This window comes from Mercenaria mercenaria, chromosome 4 (assembly GCF_021730395.1).
Source record: "Mercenaria mercenaria strain notata chromosome 4, MADL_Memer_1, whole genome shotgun sequence".
In the NCBI taxonomy this organism is placed as follows: domain Eukaryota; kingdom Metazoa; phylum Mollusca; class Bivalvia; order Venerida; family Veneridae; genus Mercenaria; species Mercenaria mercenaria.
This window is the reverse complement of record NC_069364.1, coordinates 4,804,453-4,826,263: the sequence shown is the minus strand read 5'-3', so window position 1 is coordinate 4,826,263 and position 21,811 is coordinate 4,804,453. Positions and strand designations below refer to the sequence as shown.

The 21,811-nt window shown below is 33.9% G+C and overlaps 1 protein-coding gene across 1 annotated transcript in view; it reads left to right on the top strand.

The window, feature by feature from the left end:
- Nucleotides 1-21,811, top strand: part of LOC123550872 (protein kinase C-binding protein NELL1-like) — an 81,818-nt gene that overhangs the window by 39,838 nt on the left and 20,169 nt on the right. Inside the window, exons 3-12 of the mRNA XM_053540236.1 lie at nt 1,990-2,112; nt 3,931-4,081; nt 4,314-4,593; nt 9,230-9,302; nt 13,091-13,173; nt 14,012-14,143; nt 16,794-16,887; nt 18,395-18,474; nt 19,324-19,435; nt 21,619-21,738. Of these exons, the coding sequence (XP_053396211.1) occupies nt 1,990-2,112; nt 3,931-4,081; nt 4,314-4,593; nt 9,230-9,302; nt 13,091-13,173; nt 14,012-14,143; nt 16,794-16,887; nt 18,395-18,474; nt 19,324-19,435; nt 21,619-21,738 (1,248 nt within the window). The remainder of the gene's footprint in view (nt 1-1,989; nt 2,113-3,930; nt 4,082-4,313; nt 4,594-9,229; nt 9,303-13,090; nt 13,174-14,011; nt 14,144-16,793; nt 16,888-18,394; nt 18,475-19,323; nt 19,436-21,618; nt 21,739-21,811) is intronic.

Here is a 21,811-nt window from a genome sequence, read left to right as displayed (position 1 = left end):
AGTTGGCAGTTACTTACGGAGAACAGGTTTATACTGGTACAGAATCCAAGAACACTGGTTAGGTTAACTGCCTGCCGTTACATGACTGAAATACTGTTGAAAAACGGCGCTAAACCCAAAACAAACAAACAAACGAAAACAAATTCGTTCAATGCATTATGTTATTATTCCATATACTGACGCTTTTTACAAACTTTGAGGCTCAATGGTTAGAGCGAGGACCATCTGCACGTATTGACTGCATGACGTGAAGTGGAAATGTTAAACATAATATGGATCAGTTGGCTTAAGAAACATTTTAAATCAAATACCAAGTGCAGTCTGTCATTTTTCAAAATATACCTAAATCTTACTTCGTGGTTGTGTGAAAATATTAAGGTTGACGGATCAAATAATTTATTATTGCAGCGGGGAGGCAAACCAGAAATCTTAAAATTTCAAAAATGCTGAAATGCACATCATGTACTCAAAGACACTATGTTTTGAATTACAGGCAAAAGCTGACCTCAGATTATACTTGAAAAATGTGTAAATATATATTCACTGTGTGATAGAAGATTTCCAAACCATTGGATACGTCATGTTTGTTTAGATTGTTTTATGTCGTAATAAATCACAATTCAATTGTTTTTGGACCGTGAAGACCACTGAATGTTCATTTTGTTTGTACTCTTTGTAATTTTCTGCCCGCTTCGAGTGCGGGAGGTCGTGGGTTCGATCCCTGGACACGTCGTACCTAAGACGTGAAAATGATACTAGTAGCTTCTTCCTCGCTTGGCGCTCAACATTAAGAGAATAACACAGGGACTGGTCGGCCCGGTGGTAGGGTATCATGTCACGTGTCTACGGCATGATATTCCAGGGAGCAATACCATAAAAACAGGCATACAGCTCCCTGCTACAAATAGACACCGTCCTTTATATGACTGAAAACATGTTGAAAAAGACGTTAAATCCGAACACACACACACGCTCGCTTTTAAAAACCGGTGTTAGGTACGTGAGAAACAGACTCGGTTAAAGCGGGTCTGCTGTTTTTCTTTTTGATTTGGCTGTATTTTAGTGACGCTCATGAACAGGCTTAATTAATCAAAGCGAGTCTGCAGCATATTCATCTTCGTGGTGTTGGCACGGCCAGTGGAATTTGCACTTTTTCAGTTATATAAAGGATATTTCCATAGATTTTATAACATAGTAATGTCAGTGTTACTCCATCATACCGATGCATTATAGACTTATTAATAATTCTCTTTACTCCTGGTGCTTGACACGTAATCACATCCAGTCTATTTAGAAATTATTTGTTTTATTTCCACAGGGCATTTCGACAAATTGATTAGAATGATAGTATCTTCGTTCAAAGTTTAGAAGATTGTTGGCCTACATCATTTCAAAAATACATCAATCAATTTTACAGTTTTGCTTGAAGGCTAGAATTTCTCCCAAGTCATTACAGCCAGACAAATTCCAATTCATTGTAATTTACGGAAGATGTTTTTCAACAGTAGAATTTAATGAAAATGTAATCATATTACTTTCAGGGGACTGAGTTATTTGCGTAAGAAAGTTATATTATATTCAGGTTGGTTTAGCCTTTGGCTGATAAAAAACATACAATGATATAGGCGTTGGCATACATAAATTTTCGCAAATAACTAACTGGTAGTACCGAACTAAGATCAATGGCCGTTTTCTTTTTTTATTTGATAAAATAATGTTTTGTCTCTGTTATCATTATATCATGTAGATAGAATTGCTACGTACTTGAAGTTACCATATGGTAGAATTGGTCAATCGTACATTTCACACCTTGATGTACCTACAAGAGTCAAACGTGTATGACCTGATTTAGGCCTTTGTTGTAAGATGATTTTGAAACAGCAACTGGCGTATTAGTTTGCATATTTATATTGTTCTTCGATACACTAATACATGCAGTCAAAGATATTATATCGTTATCTTATAAAAATAACATTTGTTTCATTTCAGGTTTCAGTTTTGATCTCGGTGCAAGGGATGTCCTTGACCTTTTGCAGTTTGTAAACAAGACAAGTTCCTCATTTTCTTATGTTAATGGTACTGAGCCTTTTATGAAAGCTATTTATTTAGAAGGTATGTATGAAGAAATGTTAATTGGTCATTTAAAACTAAACTCAATAGAATGACATGGATAATGACTTTAGTCAGTAACTTTGCCTTATTATGCAAAATTAATAACGAATAGTTCTAAGACTGACATGATACTACATGCAGAAGTCTGTGACCTTTTCGGTCAACACATCGAGATTTTGTGTAAAGTCACCATATGACCTCTCTTGTTGGTGCAATTATAACCCAGTACGCACGCCTGTGGTCGAGTTATTTCTGATACAAGTGACAGTTATGATTAGCCGCTTGTAAAGATGTGAAGAAACAACATGATAAATCACTTGTTTTTGCAAAATGAGACATTTCCGACAGAATTCAGTACAAAGTACCCGTGATTCGTGTAAAGAATACATTAAATGGTTTAACGGCATCAAGACATAGGAAAAAGGCTCAGGCCGATTCTACAAATACTGCATGCACAGACAATCCATATATCAGAAATGTTTCAAATTTTGAACATTAAATAACAAGATATGTTTTAAATGATTGCACATGTAATATTGACAAATTTCAATAAGCTTATGGTACAAAATATTCTTCATTTGTTCTTTGAACTATAATTCAGTTCCCCAAAACAGATCACCGCTCTGTTTACTATAAGAATCAGACATTTTAACGGCGATTTTTCACAGTATAAAAGGCATTTTGAGGCGCAGTCTTATATACCTGGCAAAGAGAAAAATAAACAACTGCCCCGGGCGCTCCTGTAATTATATCGGCTGTTCAAATTTTGGAACTGAGCGCTGTTAGTTTTATTAAATACGCTGGTTTTACGAATATTGACTGAATTTTATCTTTTTCATAAAAAATCAAAGAGCTTCTTCATGCTGGTTCAAAATCAAAGGAATTCGATTCTGAAACAAAACAGAACAAACTTTTCCAAAATATTCCGATATAGCAGACTCATGGTGGTCTACTTTATATATTTTTTATGATTAACAATTTGTTACCACACATAAAAAAATCCTAGATAAAATGTGTTAATGGAGTGAGGATTGGACAAACAGATTTGCACAGTTATAGAACAGTTGCCTCACTTTTTAAAGCGATGAGCCAGTAAGAATAAAGTTTAAAGTTCATAGATGTAAACACAAATGTCAACCTTGTGGACAACATTTTATTCATAAGAATTATTTACATAAGTTTCTGATACAGCGCTATAATTGTTTTGACTTCTTATTTTGGTATCATACCAACAAAAAAGATGCTATAATGACTGCATTTTGCTGATATTTAACACTGACGGGAACATTTTAATAGACCTCGTACATGTATGTAAATCAGTCATCTTACCCACTTCTAACAAGAACTGCGACACGATAGAAAGTTTTATTATTTTTGTCATTTGAGGCCCCTTGCGGGTAAACATTTCCCCCCGTTTATTCAGCTATAAAGTTTTAAGAAAACCCGTCACTCAACACTGTACCTAATCCAAATCTGGCGCTAGATATGTTTTATAATATCACCAACAGTGTTCTAGCTAAATAGTTGTTATAAAAAGATTTCTTACTTTCCGTATCATAGAAGATAACTTATTTCTAGTTTTCTTGAAATTTTCAAAGTCTTTATGCTTATAATAATCCGTTTCCTGGATTTATTTTTTCATTTAGAAGTAGACAGACATTAGATTAAAATAAACAAGGATATATTTCATAAAAGATTTCCAGTCACCTGAAACTAACTGCGTTAACCTTATTCATATAAATGGCGACTTCAGTTATTGTAATACAATCATTTGATTTCTTTGAAAAGTATAACAGGCAAGACTGTATTGTATTTTAGACCAAAACAGAAGCCTGGCGCTACCAGAGAGTGTAGTTAGTGAAGCCTTGATGTTGCTACGTAACAACGATGACGTCACGTTCCTGGCTACTGTCAGACAGGAGTCGGGCAATTCCGGAAGTATATTCTCATTTTCTGCCGGGCAAACCCGGTAAGTATGATGTCAGCCTCTGTTATTAGCTTACATTGCCAGATAAGGAAAGATATTTAAACTAAAATAAATTTTAAATGACTGTAAAGTAATTGTAAAACTATTTTACAGAAGGCGAGGATGGGTAAGCAATATCTAGATCTACGGACACTAAGAAGAAGTAATGTTTACAGTTAACAATGCTTGAATTTGAACTGTTGTAAAAAGGGTAATTGTTTCATTTATTTTCCAGATTCCTAGAGCTAGAAAGTAGCGGAAGGCGTGATGAAATACGGTTGCGATATAAACCCCACGACCAACAAATTCAAAGTGAAACATTCCCATTTAGACTTGCTGATGAGCATTGGCACCAAATAGCATTAACTTTTAGTGGAACTCATGTGACATTGTATATAAATTGCAGCAAAATATACGAACGGGTTATATATTCACTGGACAAAAACTTTTTGGCAGGGAACTATCTATTATCTCTATACATAGGACAAAGAAATCAACAGAGTGCATACTTTAGGGTAAGTTCAATTAGGTCTAGATGACGCTGCATGTATAGAAAATAATGTTTTTTCAGTAAACTCGGTTCGGCGACAGGTTGTTTGAATAGATGCAAGAATTATTTGCAAATTAAGACTTTTTCTCACTGAAGCCGATGGGGAAGCGCTGTTTTAAGACCTCCTGTACAGAAAATATGATGTTAAAGTTAATGAACTTCCCTACATTTCTAAATTGTCTCTTTACATGGTAGTATGTTTGTGTTAAAAAACATGCCGATGTTAATGTAATACCATTTTGCTTTCAGACTTGATCTACAGGTCATTTGGTAGAATCCCTTTAAATGTCAACATTTATATTAATGCAATTAAAATAAGCTTCTGGGAGAATCTCTTATCTTTGAAAATAATTTGAACAGAATGTTGAACTTAACATAATTATCATACTAATCGATCAGACAGTTTATGAAATTCGGAGTTCGCGATTCTTCAATTAGAATTATCTGATTTTCAAACTGAACTATTTCTCTGATAGTGTTCTAGAGACTTTCAAGAATTGGATACCAGTATTAGCTATAACACTTGGCACTATTAGTACTTTGCTGCATTATAAATTATTTTTAAAAACACTAGGAGGTGATTCAATCGATTTATATACGATTACATGTCGGTTTTATGATCTTACACAAACTTCATACATGTGGCTTGTATTTCATTCGGAACAGTTATTAGAATAACTCTGAAACGGAATTTACAGATTTCTAGAATACGTTTACTTTGGGGTGGCCCGTAAATTTATGGAAGAGTTGCAAGCCTTGTCTCTGCTAGATGTGTGAGGTGTTCTACCTGTAGGATATTGAATAGCATGACAGCGTCTGAACTGCTTTTGACTACGCGTCTATTATACCCGGATCTTGATAGCGCTCCAACAGTTGTGTTGTGATAAATGATTGTAGACTAGATTGTTATGTATATTATGATGGCTTCAGCAGATGCCTGCTTATGAATGGAATTAGCATTCCTACCCGCTGTTTATCATCATTTTCTAAGATAATTGATAAATATTGCTCTAAACACAATGAACCTAATTGACCATTATAGAAAGTATCTGGTGAATTTTTATGCACATACATTTATGGCAAAAACAATTATTAAACAGTCTGTCTGCAACCATTTTATGCATATACACATAGGCAAATTTATTCCATTTGTTTGTTTTTCCCCATACGACTTGCCCTTACCGAAGTTATTTTATTGCAAATAGGGAAGCAATATTAAATGGATGGTTTAATTTTAAAAGAATCGATTTCACTTTAGTGGTAAAGATTACTTTGCTGTTTATGGCTGACAAAGTTAATTTTCGAAAATGTCACATACAGGTTGTGGAATGTATCACATAAAATGTAACATTAGTGTCTTTTTTTTTTACAAAAGCCTTATAAGCCTGCCTGTTTGCCCGTGTCCTGCCATCTTCTTCTTCGGGCACCTACTCTAGTTGTATTAAAACTTGGAACAAGTACTTATTACGTCAATAATGGGTTCCTTATCCTATCTTTAAGGGAAATGCCGGAATTCTTTGACTGAGTTATAGATATGTTACCCTTACTCCGATTTAATTCAGACGTTCAGGGTGTAGAACAAGCACAAAATCCGTTGTCCTGTTTGTAAGGTCAATGTCAGGAGAGGTCAAACGTTCAAAAAATATTGTATTTTTTTAATATTACCGTCTTGTCCGGGTCATAAATTATAATCCTTGTTCTGATTTTATTTTTACTTCGCACATGTTTACATCACACTATCATGGTGTGCAATGCACATAATCCGTCGTCTTTTCTTCAAGGTCAACATCAGGGGTATAACTCTCCTGTTTTGTTAATAGTTTTGGTACATTTAGTGTGACTTCATTAAAGTATTCATTACAACATTCTGGTGTGCAGTCATCTATCTATCTTTGATATCAGGTCACGTGTGGTCGGAATCATCAAAGATACTGTGCTTTCATGTTTCCTCTAATTGTCTGATTCTATTTTATTTTGATTTTGGAGAAATATGTATCGCAGACCTAGGTGTGTGAACGTTTTTTTACAGGCCGTATTTTTACGCAGTGTGTCCAAACGTAGGCGCATAGACAACAATTATGTATTGAAAAGTGCTTTGTTTCGGCGGAGTCATCCGTACACTGATGGTGTTAATGAATATTTATAAAATGTTTTTATAAATTAAATCATAGATTCAAAAAACAGTAGGTTTGAAAACGTTTCGCTGGGAAGATGAAATAAGACTGTAAGATGCAACTTTGTAAAACAAATGCTTAATATATGCTGGATCACGTTATTGCAAAGCTTGATATTACATTATCCCATTGAATTAGTTTTTGTGAGGCGGTGCCGTCTTGAAAAAATGATAATCTATTTCATAAACAATGCCATTTGCCATATGCTAAACCACTTTGCCTCTTTTAGTTTGACAAATGATAAATCTGCTTGATGATATTATAGAAGTTTTTAAAATCAATTATATGGCTTACATTACCGTACAACAAATATGTAGCAACATTCAGTCGGGGAAGCCAACATATAAGTCAAAATACGCACATTTTAAGCCGAAGGAATTTTTAATACCAATATAGCTTATTAAAACAAAATTGTTCCAGAAACGTGAAATGCATTTGTTTTAGCTGGTCAAGAGAGGCTTATCAAGAGAGATCACTTGAACATTTTTCTAATGTTATTAAATGGAATGCACCCCTCTGTAACCTTTTAGGCAATGTTTTAGGCAGAAAGCCTTTTGAAAATGTTTAGACGTAGACTATTTCGTTTCTTCCAACGGACATCTTTTCAGTCGAACATACCGCTCTTACTTGATTTCAAAATCTTAACACATTTTAACTCGCGGGGAAATGTGAATTGAGTCGGCGGACAGCCTCTGTAGCATCGCTTACTCCAAATTACTTGCCCTTGAGGTTCGAACCATGCTCACCTAGTCATATAATGCGGAAGGGTTGTGGTTCATCTAAGGTGCCTGCATGTGCCTGTAATAATTCCTGGTGGGACCCCTAGGTCTTCTTCCACTATTAAAGCGATCTGAAATTTTAACTAAAAATTATCTATCCTCATGTTCATAAATATGTAAGCAAATCGCTGTTTCCATTTTATTGTTAATAGACTGTAATCAGAGCGTTTATTTTTATGTTCAACCTGTAATAACTTCCATGAACCAATTAGGATAATTGAAACTCTGCTTGCAAAATGTAGGCCAGGTCGATTTTAGAGTACTTTTTCTAAAAGTGAGATAAATTAAATAAATGAAATTTCCATGTTCCAAAATTACCCGACACTTTAAAACAAGAGTGTATGGAGGAAAAACCAGATGTTGGTATAGACATTCTGAAGATAACTCGTAAAATACGTGCTGCATTCCGCAATGTTGCCAACACTTCTATTACCGAGTGCCCCCGACTTCCGGTTGTTACCTGTGTATTTTCAACATAATCACATTGATCTCCTGAAGATTAGCTTGATTTGTTTATATATTATTACATATGCTTTTCTAAAACATTTGATTACGTCATTTTCAATAAATAGTACCTATAGAAATTAGACGATATTTGATAAAGACAACGCACTAGATACCTGGAAAATTAGAAACTTTGATTGATACCGCCCCGAGATAGGTCAATTATTTATAAGTATTTATTTTAGATTATTTAAAGAGATTTTAAGTTTTGAAAACATTTAATTTTTTAAGTACTTGCATTGAACCGAAAGACTTATAAAACATATTTTTGCAGGTCGCAATATGGTTGTTTTCTTTATTCCTATTTTACCGATTTTTTTAAAAATGCTGTTTTGTCGTCTACTTTAGTCAAATAATTGTAGGTCTTAGACAAGTGACAGAATATGAATAGTTTGTTCAATCAGCGACTCGTTATTGTTTTACGTGAAAAAGTTATAAATGATCGTTTTGTGGTATTGTTTAATGTTCAACATTATTCTTGTAACTTAAAATGACACTCGTCGAAAAACAAATGTCTGGGAATTCAGACGGATTTTTGTCTCGAGACTATCAAATTTGAAATATTTACATTGAGATCAGACTAATAGTAATCAGTCACGTGCTTCTCGTGTTCGCGGTCTATTATCACGAGATTATTTCTCTGCGCAGAGATACAAAAAGTGATAAGCGAAGAACACCATGTCTTTATAAGAGAAAGAATAATGTCTTTATAAATGAAATATTCATCACTGAAGCTTGCAGCAGTAGTCAGACTGCAATAATTCTTAAAAAAAACCTGAAAGGTTGAGTCATTGACACTGACAAAGCATTCGATATTCAATATAAAGTCCTTGAGATAGCTGGCGTCATATCACTGAATGACTGTAGTTATATTTTGCGGCTAGATAACATAAAGCTGGTGCGCTGTCATGCATATTTATTTACAAACTACCAAAATTTTAATGTTTTAACAAATATTTAATAGGTAATCCATTATCACCATAGTTTAAATTTGAAGGGGCAAAATGAAACACTTGAGGTTTTTCACAAGTTTGGTACATACATGATATGCTGTAATTTTAAGTGCTGATAGTAAGGCCTTTTTGTAATATAGATAAATACGATATGTTTGAAAAGCCGTTTTCAAAATGTTTTGTCGTTTCAGGGTGCTATACAAGAATTGAAAATAGTTACAAAATCCCATGGGTATTTAGTTCAATGTCCAGAACAAAATACAAGTAAGTATCATATGGTTATAATAACTAATTTGTCTGACCAAATGACATATTAACTGACGTTTGTGTAATATTTTAAGGAAATATATTTTACCTCACCAAACTTGCATACTGAGTTTATACCTGTGTTGTCAAATAAAACTGCGATGACTTTATCGGCTTGAATGCCTTTGGTGGACATAATTATAACTAAAAGAAAAAGAAAAGGATATATAAACAATTTAGCTTTGTGTCTGGACTGTCAGCTAAATAATGTTGGCAATGTCACTTCGTACATAAATCCACCTGTTGTTCGTTCTACTCTTTTTTTTTCTTTTTGTTTTTTTTTTTTTTTTGCTTTGCAAATTCGTTAGAAAACGTTACAAAAAGTCCATCAAAATTATCTCGTCTGAAATTTCGTACCTGCCTACACTTCATTGTGATCTTTATTTAAGCACCACTTGCAACCAGGCTTAACAGCTCTTATTTCTGAACATTGCAACTCTACCACACACATTTAGGCATCATAAACATTGGAAATCAGTCATATTGATGGCATTTTACCTATCTTTATTACCTTCCAGCGATTGAGGCTTTACAGAAGTGAAATTAGATTATTAAAGAGTTTCAATATTCGACTTATTTTTCACATCTCTACACAGGAAGCTCATGAAAATGCTATCTTTATTGCAGATTATAATAAGTAGATTTTATATTATTAGAAATTTATTATTTTGAACTACCTGTATGATTAAAACGTAGACGAAAAAATTCAGAAATATGATTCATGGCTGTGCACTTTTTTTAATTCAAGAAGATAGCTTGCTAATTCTGAACTGATCTGAACCCACAGTCTGGGTTTTCATCTTCAGTTTTAAAACCGGCGTTATGGAACCTTAATGAAATAGAAAAAATGGAAACTCCACAGGTCAAAAACGAAAATGTTGCAGGCTCGGTTCATGGACGGTAGTGGAAATTGATGATACCGTCCACGCGCTCTGGCCCCGGGTTGAGCAGAACTCAACGTTAACACATGTTACAAGTACTAAAAACAATTTAAGAGACATCCGCAGATGTGTTCATACGGTGGTGCACATGGAACCTTCAATGATACACTAGCGTGTAATTCCATGAAAAGCGGCATATGGTCCCCAGTTAAAATAAACGAAAATACAAGTTTTTCACTAGATGGGATTAGATTAAATTTGTTTAAAAGTAATAAGACCATGTAGATAAATTCTGATATTTTTAGCTCATCTGATTTTTAGCCCACCATCATCAGATGGTGGGCTATTCAAATCACTCTGCGTCCGTGGTCCGTCGTCCTTCCGTCAGTCCTTCCGTCCTTCCGTCCGTTAACAATTTCTCGTTATCGCATCTCCTCAAAAACTACCTGGGGGATTTTGACCAAACTTTGTCAGAATGATGTATTGGTACCCTAGTTGTGTCCCCCTGAACATCAGGCTGGTTCAACAATTTTTTAGTGAGTTATGGCCCTTTGTTTATTTCTATAATTTACATAGATTTATATAGGGAAAAACTTTGAAAAACCTCTTGTTCAAAACCACAGGGCCTAGGGCTTTGATATTTTGTATGTGACATCATCTAGTGGTCTTCTACTAAAATTATTCAAATTATCCCCCTAGGGTCAAATATTTCCCCGCCCCGGGGGACACATGGTTTACATAGACTTATATAGGGAAAAACTTTGAAAATCTTCTTACCCAAACCACAAAGCCTAGAGCTATCCATGGCATTTGTATTGTAGCATCATCTAGTGGTTCTCTACCAAGTTTGTTCTAATTATCACCCTAGGGTCAAATATGGCCCTGCCCTGGGTGTCACATGGTTCATATAGACTTATATAGGAAAAAGCTTTTAAAATCTTCTTGTCAATAACCTACAACATTCAAATTTGGACCACATGTATGGTTTTGAGTGGCAAGATGAACCTTGACATGAGTTTACCTTGTTTTTGACCTAGTGACCTACTTTCACATTTCTGTAACTACAGCCCTCAAATTTGGACCACATGCATAGTTTTGTGCACCGAAAAAAAACTTTGACCTTGACATTGACCTAGTGACCTACTTTCACATTTTTAAAGGTACAGGCTTCAAATTTGGACTACATGCATAGTTCTGTGTTCCGAAATAAAATTTGACCTTGATTTTGACCTAGTGACCTACTTTCACATTTCTTGAGCTACAGCCTTCAAATTTGGACCACATGCATAGTTTTGTGCACCGAAATGAATTTTGACCTTAAGATTGACTTAGTGACCTACTTTCACATTTCTGTAGCTACAGGCTTCAAATTTAGACCACATGCATAGGATTGTGTACCGAAACAAACTTTGACCGAGACATTGACTTAGTGACCTACTTCCACATTTTTAAGCTACAGCCTTCAAATTTGGACCCCTTGCATAGTTTTGTTTACCGAAATAAACTTTGACCTTAAGATTGACCTAGTGACCTACTTTCAAATTTCTTAAATTACAGCCTTCAATCTTGATGCACATGCATTATAAGTTTTGTGTACAAGGTACTTTGTCCTTGAAATCGATCTAGTGACCTACTTTCCATTTCTTAAGCTACAGCATTTGAATTTGGACCACATGCACAGTATTGTGTACAGAAATGAAATTTGAGCTTGAGCTTGTTAGCAAGTCTTGAAATTTGGAACACTCAAAAATGGTACATTGGTGGGCGCCAAGATCACTCTGTGATCTCTTGTTTTAAAAAAAAATGATGAGTTATTGTCATCACTTGATCGGTGTCGGCGTCGACGTCGGCGTCGGCGTCGGCGTTGCCTGGTTAAGTTTTATGTTTAGATCAGCTTTTCTCCTAAACTATCAAAGATATTGCTTTGAAACTTGGAACACTTGGTCACCATCAATAGTTGATCCTGTACAGGAAGATACATAACTCCATCCTGCTTTTTGCAAGAATTATGGCCCCTTTTGGACTTAGAAAATATCTGATTTCTAGGTTAAGTTTTATGTTTAGGTCAACTTATTCTTTTAAACTATCAAAGCTATTGCTTTGAAACTTGCAACACTTGTTCACCATCATAAGTTGACCCTGTACATCAAGAATTGTAACTCTATCCTGCTTTTTTCAAGAATTATTGCCCCTTTTGGACTTAGAAAATCAGATTTCTTGGTTAAGTGTTATGTTTAGGTCAGTGTTTCTCCTAAACTATCAAAGCTATTGCTTTGAAACTTGCAACACTTGTTCACCATCATAAGCTGACCCTGTACATCAAGAAACATAACTCCATCCTGCTTTTTGCAATAATTATTGCCCCTTTTGGACTTAGAAAATCAGTTTTCTTGATTGAGTATTATATTTAAGTCAGCTTTTCTCGTAAACTATCAAAGCTATTGCTTTAAAACTTGCAACAGTTTTTCACCATCATAAGCGGACGCTGTACTTCAAGAAATATAACTCTATCCCGCTTTTTACAGAATGATGGCCCTTTTTAGACTTAGAAAATCATTGGTAGGACAATATTTCTATTATACAAAAAAATCAGATGAGCCTCAGCACCCACAAGGCGGTGCTCTTGTTTAGAAATATATAATAATGATTACGTACGAAACAAGATATGATTAACTTTCATTTTTGTCAAGTATAATATTATATAATGTAATTATGAATATTGGATTTTGTTAGTTTTTAATTCTGTTGTAATCCCCAAAATGTGCAGAAAGTAATATATTCCTGCTGTGCATTCAGTTAAGGAAGACACCATATTGCTGTTTAGTCATAATCACAGCATTAAAGATTTAATTCTTTTCTTTTCAGGGTGTCCAACTTGTGCTCAATTCCAAGCTTTACAAAGCCGAATGAAAGAAATGTATTCCTTATACCAGAATCTTTCAATAAAGGTAATCTATATCAGTCATAGACATTCAAAGTCTTCTTAGAAAACGCTTTTCTCCTTAGGCTCATCTTAACAGAGTCCGAGAGAAGAATTCGAAATATTGTAAAAATGTTCAGAAAAAGCTATAAAGAAATATTTAAAGGCAGCTATATTTTTATTGAATTCGATATAAACCATCATATGCGGTTTGCTATTTGGCTATAAGCGTATGTGTTATGTTTTATGCTGAATAAACTTTTGTATTTTATTGTATTGCATTGTATTGCTTTGTATTGTATTGTATTACAACAGGATTTAAGTTGTGTAAACGGAATCAAGTTTTCCGTGTACCATACCAGTAATTTCTTGTTCCATGCAAAAGTGAATAAAGAAATATATTTCTTTTACTAGATTATTTCAGTAAAGATTCTTTATGTTCTTTTATTCAACAAAGAAAGCTAAAAGACTATCAAAAAGCAAACACAACTTCTATGCGATTCTAAATTCATTTAACATACCTATATATATTTCCGAAGGAAGTGGTTTGTGAAATCAGCATTCAGATTTCTGCTCTTGTGAAATCCATATAAGAAGGATGAGCGAAGCTTTAGTCATTGTCTTAGAATGCACTGTTTTACGTTATTATAAAATGCGGTTTCCTTTGCTTTGATAATGGTGTTTTTTCTGTTGGTTAACTTCTGTACTTTTGTTCGTAAGTTTAGTCAATTTGAATGCCTTTTTTGAAATGTTTAGTCTGTTGATAAACCACTAATTACACGTATTGTCTGGTTACAATGAGTCAAAGCTAAATGGAACTTCAATTTTTTCTGTTCTATGTTATGACTCTTTGTGTTTCGTTTTAGCTTCTCCAAGCTGAGGAGCGAATCTCGGGTCTCGAGCAGTGTCAGTGCTTGAAGAGCTGTCATCAAAATGGAACAGAGAGAAAAGAGGGAGAGCTATGGCAAATGGACCAGTGTACAATATGTATGTGTAGGGTGAGTGTTCTTTTTTTGTCCTAATCCATGTATTAATGTAAGTGGGTAGACTGAACACGGCAACGTTTATAAAAGTTACTATCTTTAATGCATGTTAAGGAGAAGATGGTAGTTTTTCTACACAATGCCGTGATGACAGTTAGTTACTCAAATAGTAGTAGATTTGCTTAGTGTTTTCTGTCACTATTCGCAGCAGTGACAGTTTGAAGTCTGTCACCTGTGAGTCTTGAAATTATAAAGTTGCACTCGTACAATATAATATCATATTAATAATATGTTGTAAACACCAAGGATAAATAGTTCACGTGTTCAACTAGTTGGTATGCATTTCTAACTAGATTTTCTAAATATGACTCCTGTTCATACCACAGAAGTTTTGATATTTTAAGATAACTTCAGTGAATCATCCTTATCAATAAATCGTCTAGGTTATGTTCAGAAGTGTGGCTAGTTTTTGCTTGATTGATGGACAGATTATATCCTTGTTTAAAAGAAGATAACGTATTTTGTTTTCCCTATCATGGGATATTTTCCACATTTCTTTGCGATGCGATTTGTTAGATCAGTGGTCGCTGAGTAAATATAGATTCATATATACAAGTATGTTCATTCATCCTCACAAGAATAGTGAACTACCAATACAACTCCTGTCGATATAGTATCCTGAAATTAGAGCAACAAAAGAACAGTGAATTACCAGTACAGCTCCTGTCGATAAAGTATCCTGAAATAAGGACATTTTGGTTTTGATAAAAATCATTTACGAATATTTGTGCTTTTGGTGATATCAAAGTATGTCTTACTGCAAAAAGAAAGGAATTCCAATATATTTCCTATGATTGGTTGTTGCACCAGCAGCATTTGTCTATCAGCTCATTTTGGCAATCTGTCTAGCTCAGGGTGCATCATTTATATTTGTTTTTCCTCCGATATGAAAAGAAAACTATCATATTGTACAAACAGTTACTGAAGATAAGTCAGTTTTTTAAAAATATTACACATACCTTTTGTAAGCACATGGAACTCCTATTTCTAGTTCAAACGTGTATTTGTACTGCGTTTTGGTACATTTGTATTGCGTTTTGGTACATTTGTAATGCGTTTTGGTACATGCTGTCCTCAAGATAATGCAAACATAATCTGTTTAAAATTTAATCTAATATTAATTATTAATGCTATCTGTCTGATAACCATGTCTGATGTATATCCTTATTGCAACTAAATTATATCTATTGCTGTAAATCATTGTATTGTTGTGATAACTCGGTTATGTTAAGTTTATGTAAGACACAAGAACCGATTTGTGTCCGCGAAGGCACTAAGTCATGCAGTACTGGCTGTCCGCGAAGGTACTTGATCAGTGCTAGCTTTTGTCCAATATTTCTAACATTCAGCTTTGGTTTTGCTGTCTTTAAGCAAAGTATTTAAAGACAGACTAGAGTTTTTATGCTTTACGATAAATCCATAAATGCATTTACAAAAATGCGAAGTATATCAATAGTACGAGAACGATGAGATAATTCAAATACAAAGTTTATTTCTTAAACAAGTGCGGCAGTTAATCATTCTATGAACGCTTCAACAATTGTAAGAAAGATTTTCTGACAGAAATAGTTCTTTATCAATGCACTCTTGCAATAAATATTTTGAATTTAGGTCAAATACTCCATTCATATAATTACCTATTGCAACTAAGAGACCTCCCAGTGAATCCAGACACGAATACAGGTCGTGTTTGGTCTGCAAGAAAGATTAGTGCGTTCCATTCCAAAAATACTGACACTGCTATATAACAGTTTACATAATATCTCTTTGAACTTGCACGCGCTGCTTCTCCAGAGAAACGTTAGGTTTCAAAGTGTATTTGTGGCATTTATTGAGAATAGATTTTCTGTAACGTAAGCAAAAGAAATGAGTAGTTAAATAGACATATGATCAAGTCTCTTAAAATAAACAAATTGTATCTGAAATTTAAATTGTCATTTATATCCACATTCCTGAATTTAAAAAGGCGGTCAGTAGGCGTAGGAAACAGTTGAGAATAAGTACAATAAGGGCAAAACAAATTCGCAAAAGAAGTTTCCGTAAAAAGTGCACAGTACTAAAGCAATTAATGATAAGATACAAGAAACAGTCACCGGGGAACATCAGTCGTTAGAACACGCTTTTACTCCTTTTATCTTTTTCTAGATAAAAGAAAGAATGTTATTTAATCAGTTGTTACAAAGTATACATCAATTTTGTTCAAATTATATTTTTGATGAAAAAAAATAGACCTACTATTATACTTGGATTTAAATATTACTTCGCTCCTGGCCATATGGAGCGATTCAAATGTATCTTAGAACATCCTTCTCAAAATTTCTCTTGTTATCATTCATATTATCAAAGAATATTCCTGCAGTTTAAAACGTTTCTAATCTCGAAAGAAAAACAAAACCAAAACACTGAGATATGAAAACATGCCACCACAGTTGCCGTGGTTAAATGCGTGCGTTCATGCCCGTCCAAGGCTTTATGCGCCGCCATAAAAAACATTAATTCCAGTCCAATGTTTTATGTTTACATACAGACTTTGGTTAAAATCAAAACAAATTTGAATTAACAACATGGACATATGTATTAAACACTGCTTAACGATTATTTTCAGAATGGAACGATAGAGTGCCGCAATGTTGATTGTCCCCCAGTAGATTGCCCACACCCAGTGCACAGAGATGGTGAATGTTGTCCCGTTTGTTTAAGTAAGTAACAGTTAGCCACAACTGCATTTTCTAGTCACATTAAAATAAATGGTTGATATTGGTATTCTGTTTTTAAGTAAGTATGAGAGCTGTATTTGAATCATTTAAGATAATACCCAATTTAATACCTGTACCCTGTGAATTAGTTGAGAAATAATGTATAGTTAAACTGTGTTTTAACGTTATTAATACACGAAAAGAGGTTATACGTCTGCGGAATAATTTCACGAGTGAATTATTCTGCCGACGTATAACCGATTTTGAGTGTATTAATTTAGGTAAAACATGAATTTTCTATACATTATTTCAATTCTAATATGCTCTTTATCTAAAACAGTAGGGAAAAAATAGCACTCTTTGTTGGTCGCAACAAAAACATTGTCATCATCGCACGTTAACATTGACGTCATTTAAGCGTAAGTGTGTTTTAACAGAAACAAGCATATTAGAATATAACATATACTACCTGATTTTGTCAAATTAAAAATGACGGCCACTTTCAATTTTGTCCATGACGGAAGCTTACAGATAAGTAATATTGAGATATGTATATACAAACTATTATACTATCATTAAGTGACTTTAGGTTCAGATGTAAGTCATTGACATTTCATATTCCAGCCAGAAAAGAATGTATCTTTGTGTGTAATCTTGAAGCTATATTGTAAATACAAAATCCGTGCTAATGTTCTTCTTTGATTAATAAACTCGATACATGGGAACATATCTTCTCCTACAGAACATCAAAGTCATCTCTCTTCACACAAAGATAAGGAAAACACTTTTGAAGATCTATACAGAACATAATACGATCGTCTAGACTATGGAACTAGATTGTGTCTCCTTTTGATACGTTCTGTATTGATTGTGTGTTATTTATGACTCGATCGTTCAAATGGTAGATAGTTTGGAACATTAGGTCGGAAACAATTTACGAAATTACTCTGGAGCTCTATGATGGGTTTAATACCATCGTCTTATTCTGCAATAGAAAGCAATAGGAATAGTGCCATAAAAGAAATTTGTCTGAATTTAGAAAGTGATTGATCAAAGCTTGTCTGAGACTTGTGTAACGTGATGTAGTTCACGTAATCCTAATAATGCAAGCAATAATGCATTTCAACTGAAGTGTGTATATGATATCCAAATTTCTAAGCTATGATTGTTAAAACGTATCTCTTCTGTACAATTAGCATATACAATAGCTATTATCTAATGATATTACTTTCCTTAAATGTCTTAAACGAAGCCAAGACACATGTAAATAGTTTATATAGTACTGGATTGAACCAGATAAACAGTTATCCTGTTAGGTGGAGTTCTTGTTAAATATAGATTTGGTTATAGTATTTTCTAAACACACTGTTGTTTCTGGTATCTACATGTTACTAGTATACAAAGAGACCAGAACAGTATTTAGGGACAAAGTAATCAGTATCACATAGACGTACACAAATAAAGTCATCATTTGACAAACTAATTTTAATTAATATATATCCATTTTCAGCAAACTGTTATTACAGTGGAAAATATTACGAGCATGGTGACGCTATGAGTCCTAAAATGTGTGTGACGTGTACATGTGATGTAAGTACCCGAATCAATTCAATTATAGTATGAATTACGTAACTCTTTCATGGCTCAAACAGTTATATTTAAGGTAGCTCTGCACGTTCAGATAATTTTTTTTACATATATTATTTGATCAAACCATGATGATTTTTAAATCTTAAAATTATACTTCAAAAAATCAACAAATAAAACAGATGGTTTTTGCTAGACTGATTTGAAAAATAAGACACGTTTTCATAATGGGACCACAATTTGGTAATATTTTCGGAAATTAGAATTTTTTCTGTAAATTAATTGTAGATTTTAATGAAACTCGAAATAGTTCTAAATTAAGGTATTGTCTTTTATATGATCAAATAAAATGTATAGGTTCGCGTGCTTATTTATGAGAAGTTTGTCAATTATTTAAGAGTTCAGCAAATTTCAAGTGGAGTTGAAGGCATTATCGGAATTGTTTCACGTCTCAATATGTTTTATCATTTTTATTGTCTTTAGAAATAGTCATGTTGCCGTTGTTGTAAAGGCATACACGAGATGACATTTATGCGTAGAACTAATTTCCTTTCCACATGCTTGTCCAGGCTTTATTCTGTGTTATCCGGATAAATGACGTTACGACGTGACATCCGTTTTTTCTTTTCAAACGTGTAAAACTACCTTAATAAAAGGCCGTGTAGTATTATTATCTCAGTATGTAAAATAGCAGCAATCTTATGCCACTTTTATCAATCATTATTGAATGTTGAAATGTAAAAGTGATGCTTTAAGAACATACTTTTAAGCTATTTATTTTATGTGTGTGGGTCACACTTCATTAAATAAAAACATACTTATACGAAATGACTTGATATATACATTTTACAGAATGGTGTAATGTTATGTGAGAGACAGGATCCTGAGACCACGTGCCCAAAACTTGAATGTGAACCGAGCGAAATTATTCGTGTTCAGAATGAATGTTGCCCAATATGCCGAGGTGAGAAAATTCACTTAACAATTCAAAGGAATTGACCAATTGCTACCCATATATGCTTTCTAAGCGATATCACAAAAAGTCCTTATGCATTGATAACTGTGTATTATGTCTGTTGCAACCTTTTCAAACACTAATTACAGTCTTGTTTGAAACCGTATGTGTTAACATTTTTAAGAACTTTTTTTTTATAAGTACAGGTTAGTTATATTTCTCTGACTTTTGATAGCTGGAACTAATGGTTTGACAGTAACACATCAAATCTGCTCATTTATGTATAGGTTATAGATCATTTATTGACTTTCTAATGCAATTAAGTTTGCCGAAACAGAGCGTAGCGTAGTGAAGGCAAAACTTAATGCATTAGATTGTCAATAAGTGTATCTATAACCGACTTAAAGTTAAAACGCCCCTTTTGGTCAGTCAGCAACATCACCGTCTCAAGTAAACTAAATATAGGAAATCCTTCTTTGAAATAACCTTAAATCAGTATTAAGATTTTTTTTTAATTTGCACATTTGTACATAGTGACTTTTTACAATATCTTATTAAAAAATATGTTTCTGTTTTATTTTGCAAAGGTTACGTTTAAGATTTGAATTTGAATTTCCCTGGGAGGTGTGGCTGACATTGTCTGTACACAAAATCATGCGGTTGTAATTATAAATACATAGTAGACGACTCACTTATCGGGTAGTTTGTAGAATTTATTCAATGCAGATTTAACTTTATGCACTCTGGTATATTTTTTTACCAGAAGAGGCTAATTGACCTCCGGTTAACATTTGAATTTAATGAACAATAGGAAAGTTTGGATTTATATAAATAGCAACAATCAGTGCACTTCCTGGTCAATGCTGTATTAAAATCGTGGAGTTAATACAAAGAGTGAAAGGAGCAGAACGCTAAAACTTGAAATATGAAAGTACAGCTTGCATTATAAAGAAGAAAGAAAAACACAGCACAATTTGATATTTATATTTATATAGACACATTATTTCTTGTATGCAGCACTGGCGCCAGATCAGAAAGAAAATGCCTCTGTACATATTATACCCTACCCCTAGGTATTCTATTAGAACCATGGTCGTGAACGGGAAATATACTAACCCGTTTCAATCGCGCATTTCATACCTAAAACACGCAGTGGGGTAAATGTGTACTATGGATATCAAACAAGTGGTAATTTATCTTCCATTGTGTACCGGTCACATTTTTCAATACATCTTATCTTAGAAAAACAACGCGTAGTTTATAGTAATTTCAACATTACACAAAAAACTTGCTTGAACTTCCCTGGTGAAGTTCCGTTCTAGGTTACAAAACCATTCTGATTGGCTGTTGTAAAAATGTATGTCAATCGTCATTTTACTACACGTGTTCGCTAAAATGTGAAAATGCAGCAAAATGTGCAAAATGAATAAAATATACAGAACAGACGCAGACCAATGTACGATTTCAAATTAAAGATCATAAACAAGATGAATTTAATTCATCATTTCGAGTTTTAGTGTAAAATTTTGATTTTTTTAAAATCTGTTTTTGTTTGTTTACGTTTCGCCAAACATGTGCGCACTGCCGTGACCTCTAGACCGGATGTTCATTAGGGAAGTTCAAGCAAGTTTTTTCTGTAACGTTGACGAAAGCATAAAATATGTTGATAATCTCAGCAATATGGAATATTGAGACAATGTGACTGGTGCACGATGGAAGATAAATTATCGCTTGTTCAATATACTAGGTACCCATTCACCGAACTGCGCGTTTAAGTTGAGAAATGTACGATTGAAACGGGTTAGTGCACTTTCCCGTTCATGACCATGGTTCTTATAGAATACCTAGGGGTAGGGTATAACATGTACAGAGGCATTTTCTTTCTGATCTGGCGCCAGTGGTATGCAGTCCCTGTTTTGGCATTTGCTCCGCCTCCCTGAATGAGGGAAATCCATAGTAGGCGGAACAATGAATACTCATTAAGGTTAAGTGGACCAATTGTTTTCAGTTATGAAACAATATGAAAATAAGTTGGTTACTTTTTTGAAAATCCCTCGCTTTTCATTGGATAAAAAAGATGTTTGAACACATAAATTTGTTTTGTGAGTCAAATTATGTGCCTATAGTTTATTTTTTATTTTTATCTTTCTGTGTTCTACCCTTAACAATGATTTTCTTTTTTCATTTTTAAGGTACCGATTTCTGTGCGCTAGGAAATGATTGCCATGGCAACTCTACTTGTGTTAACTTGGCAACAAAATATGCTTGCCAATGTAAACTTGGTTTCCAAGGGAACGGAAAACAGTGTGAAGGTAACTTGAGTTTCTTTTATCAAATTTGAATTTTTTACCTAAAGATGAACCGTGTGTTTTTGCACTTTCGAGA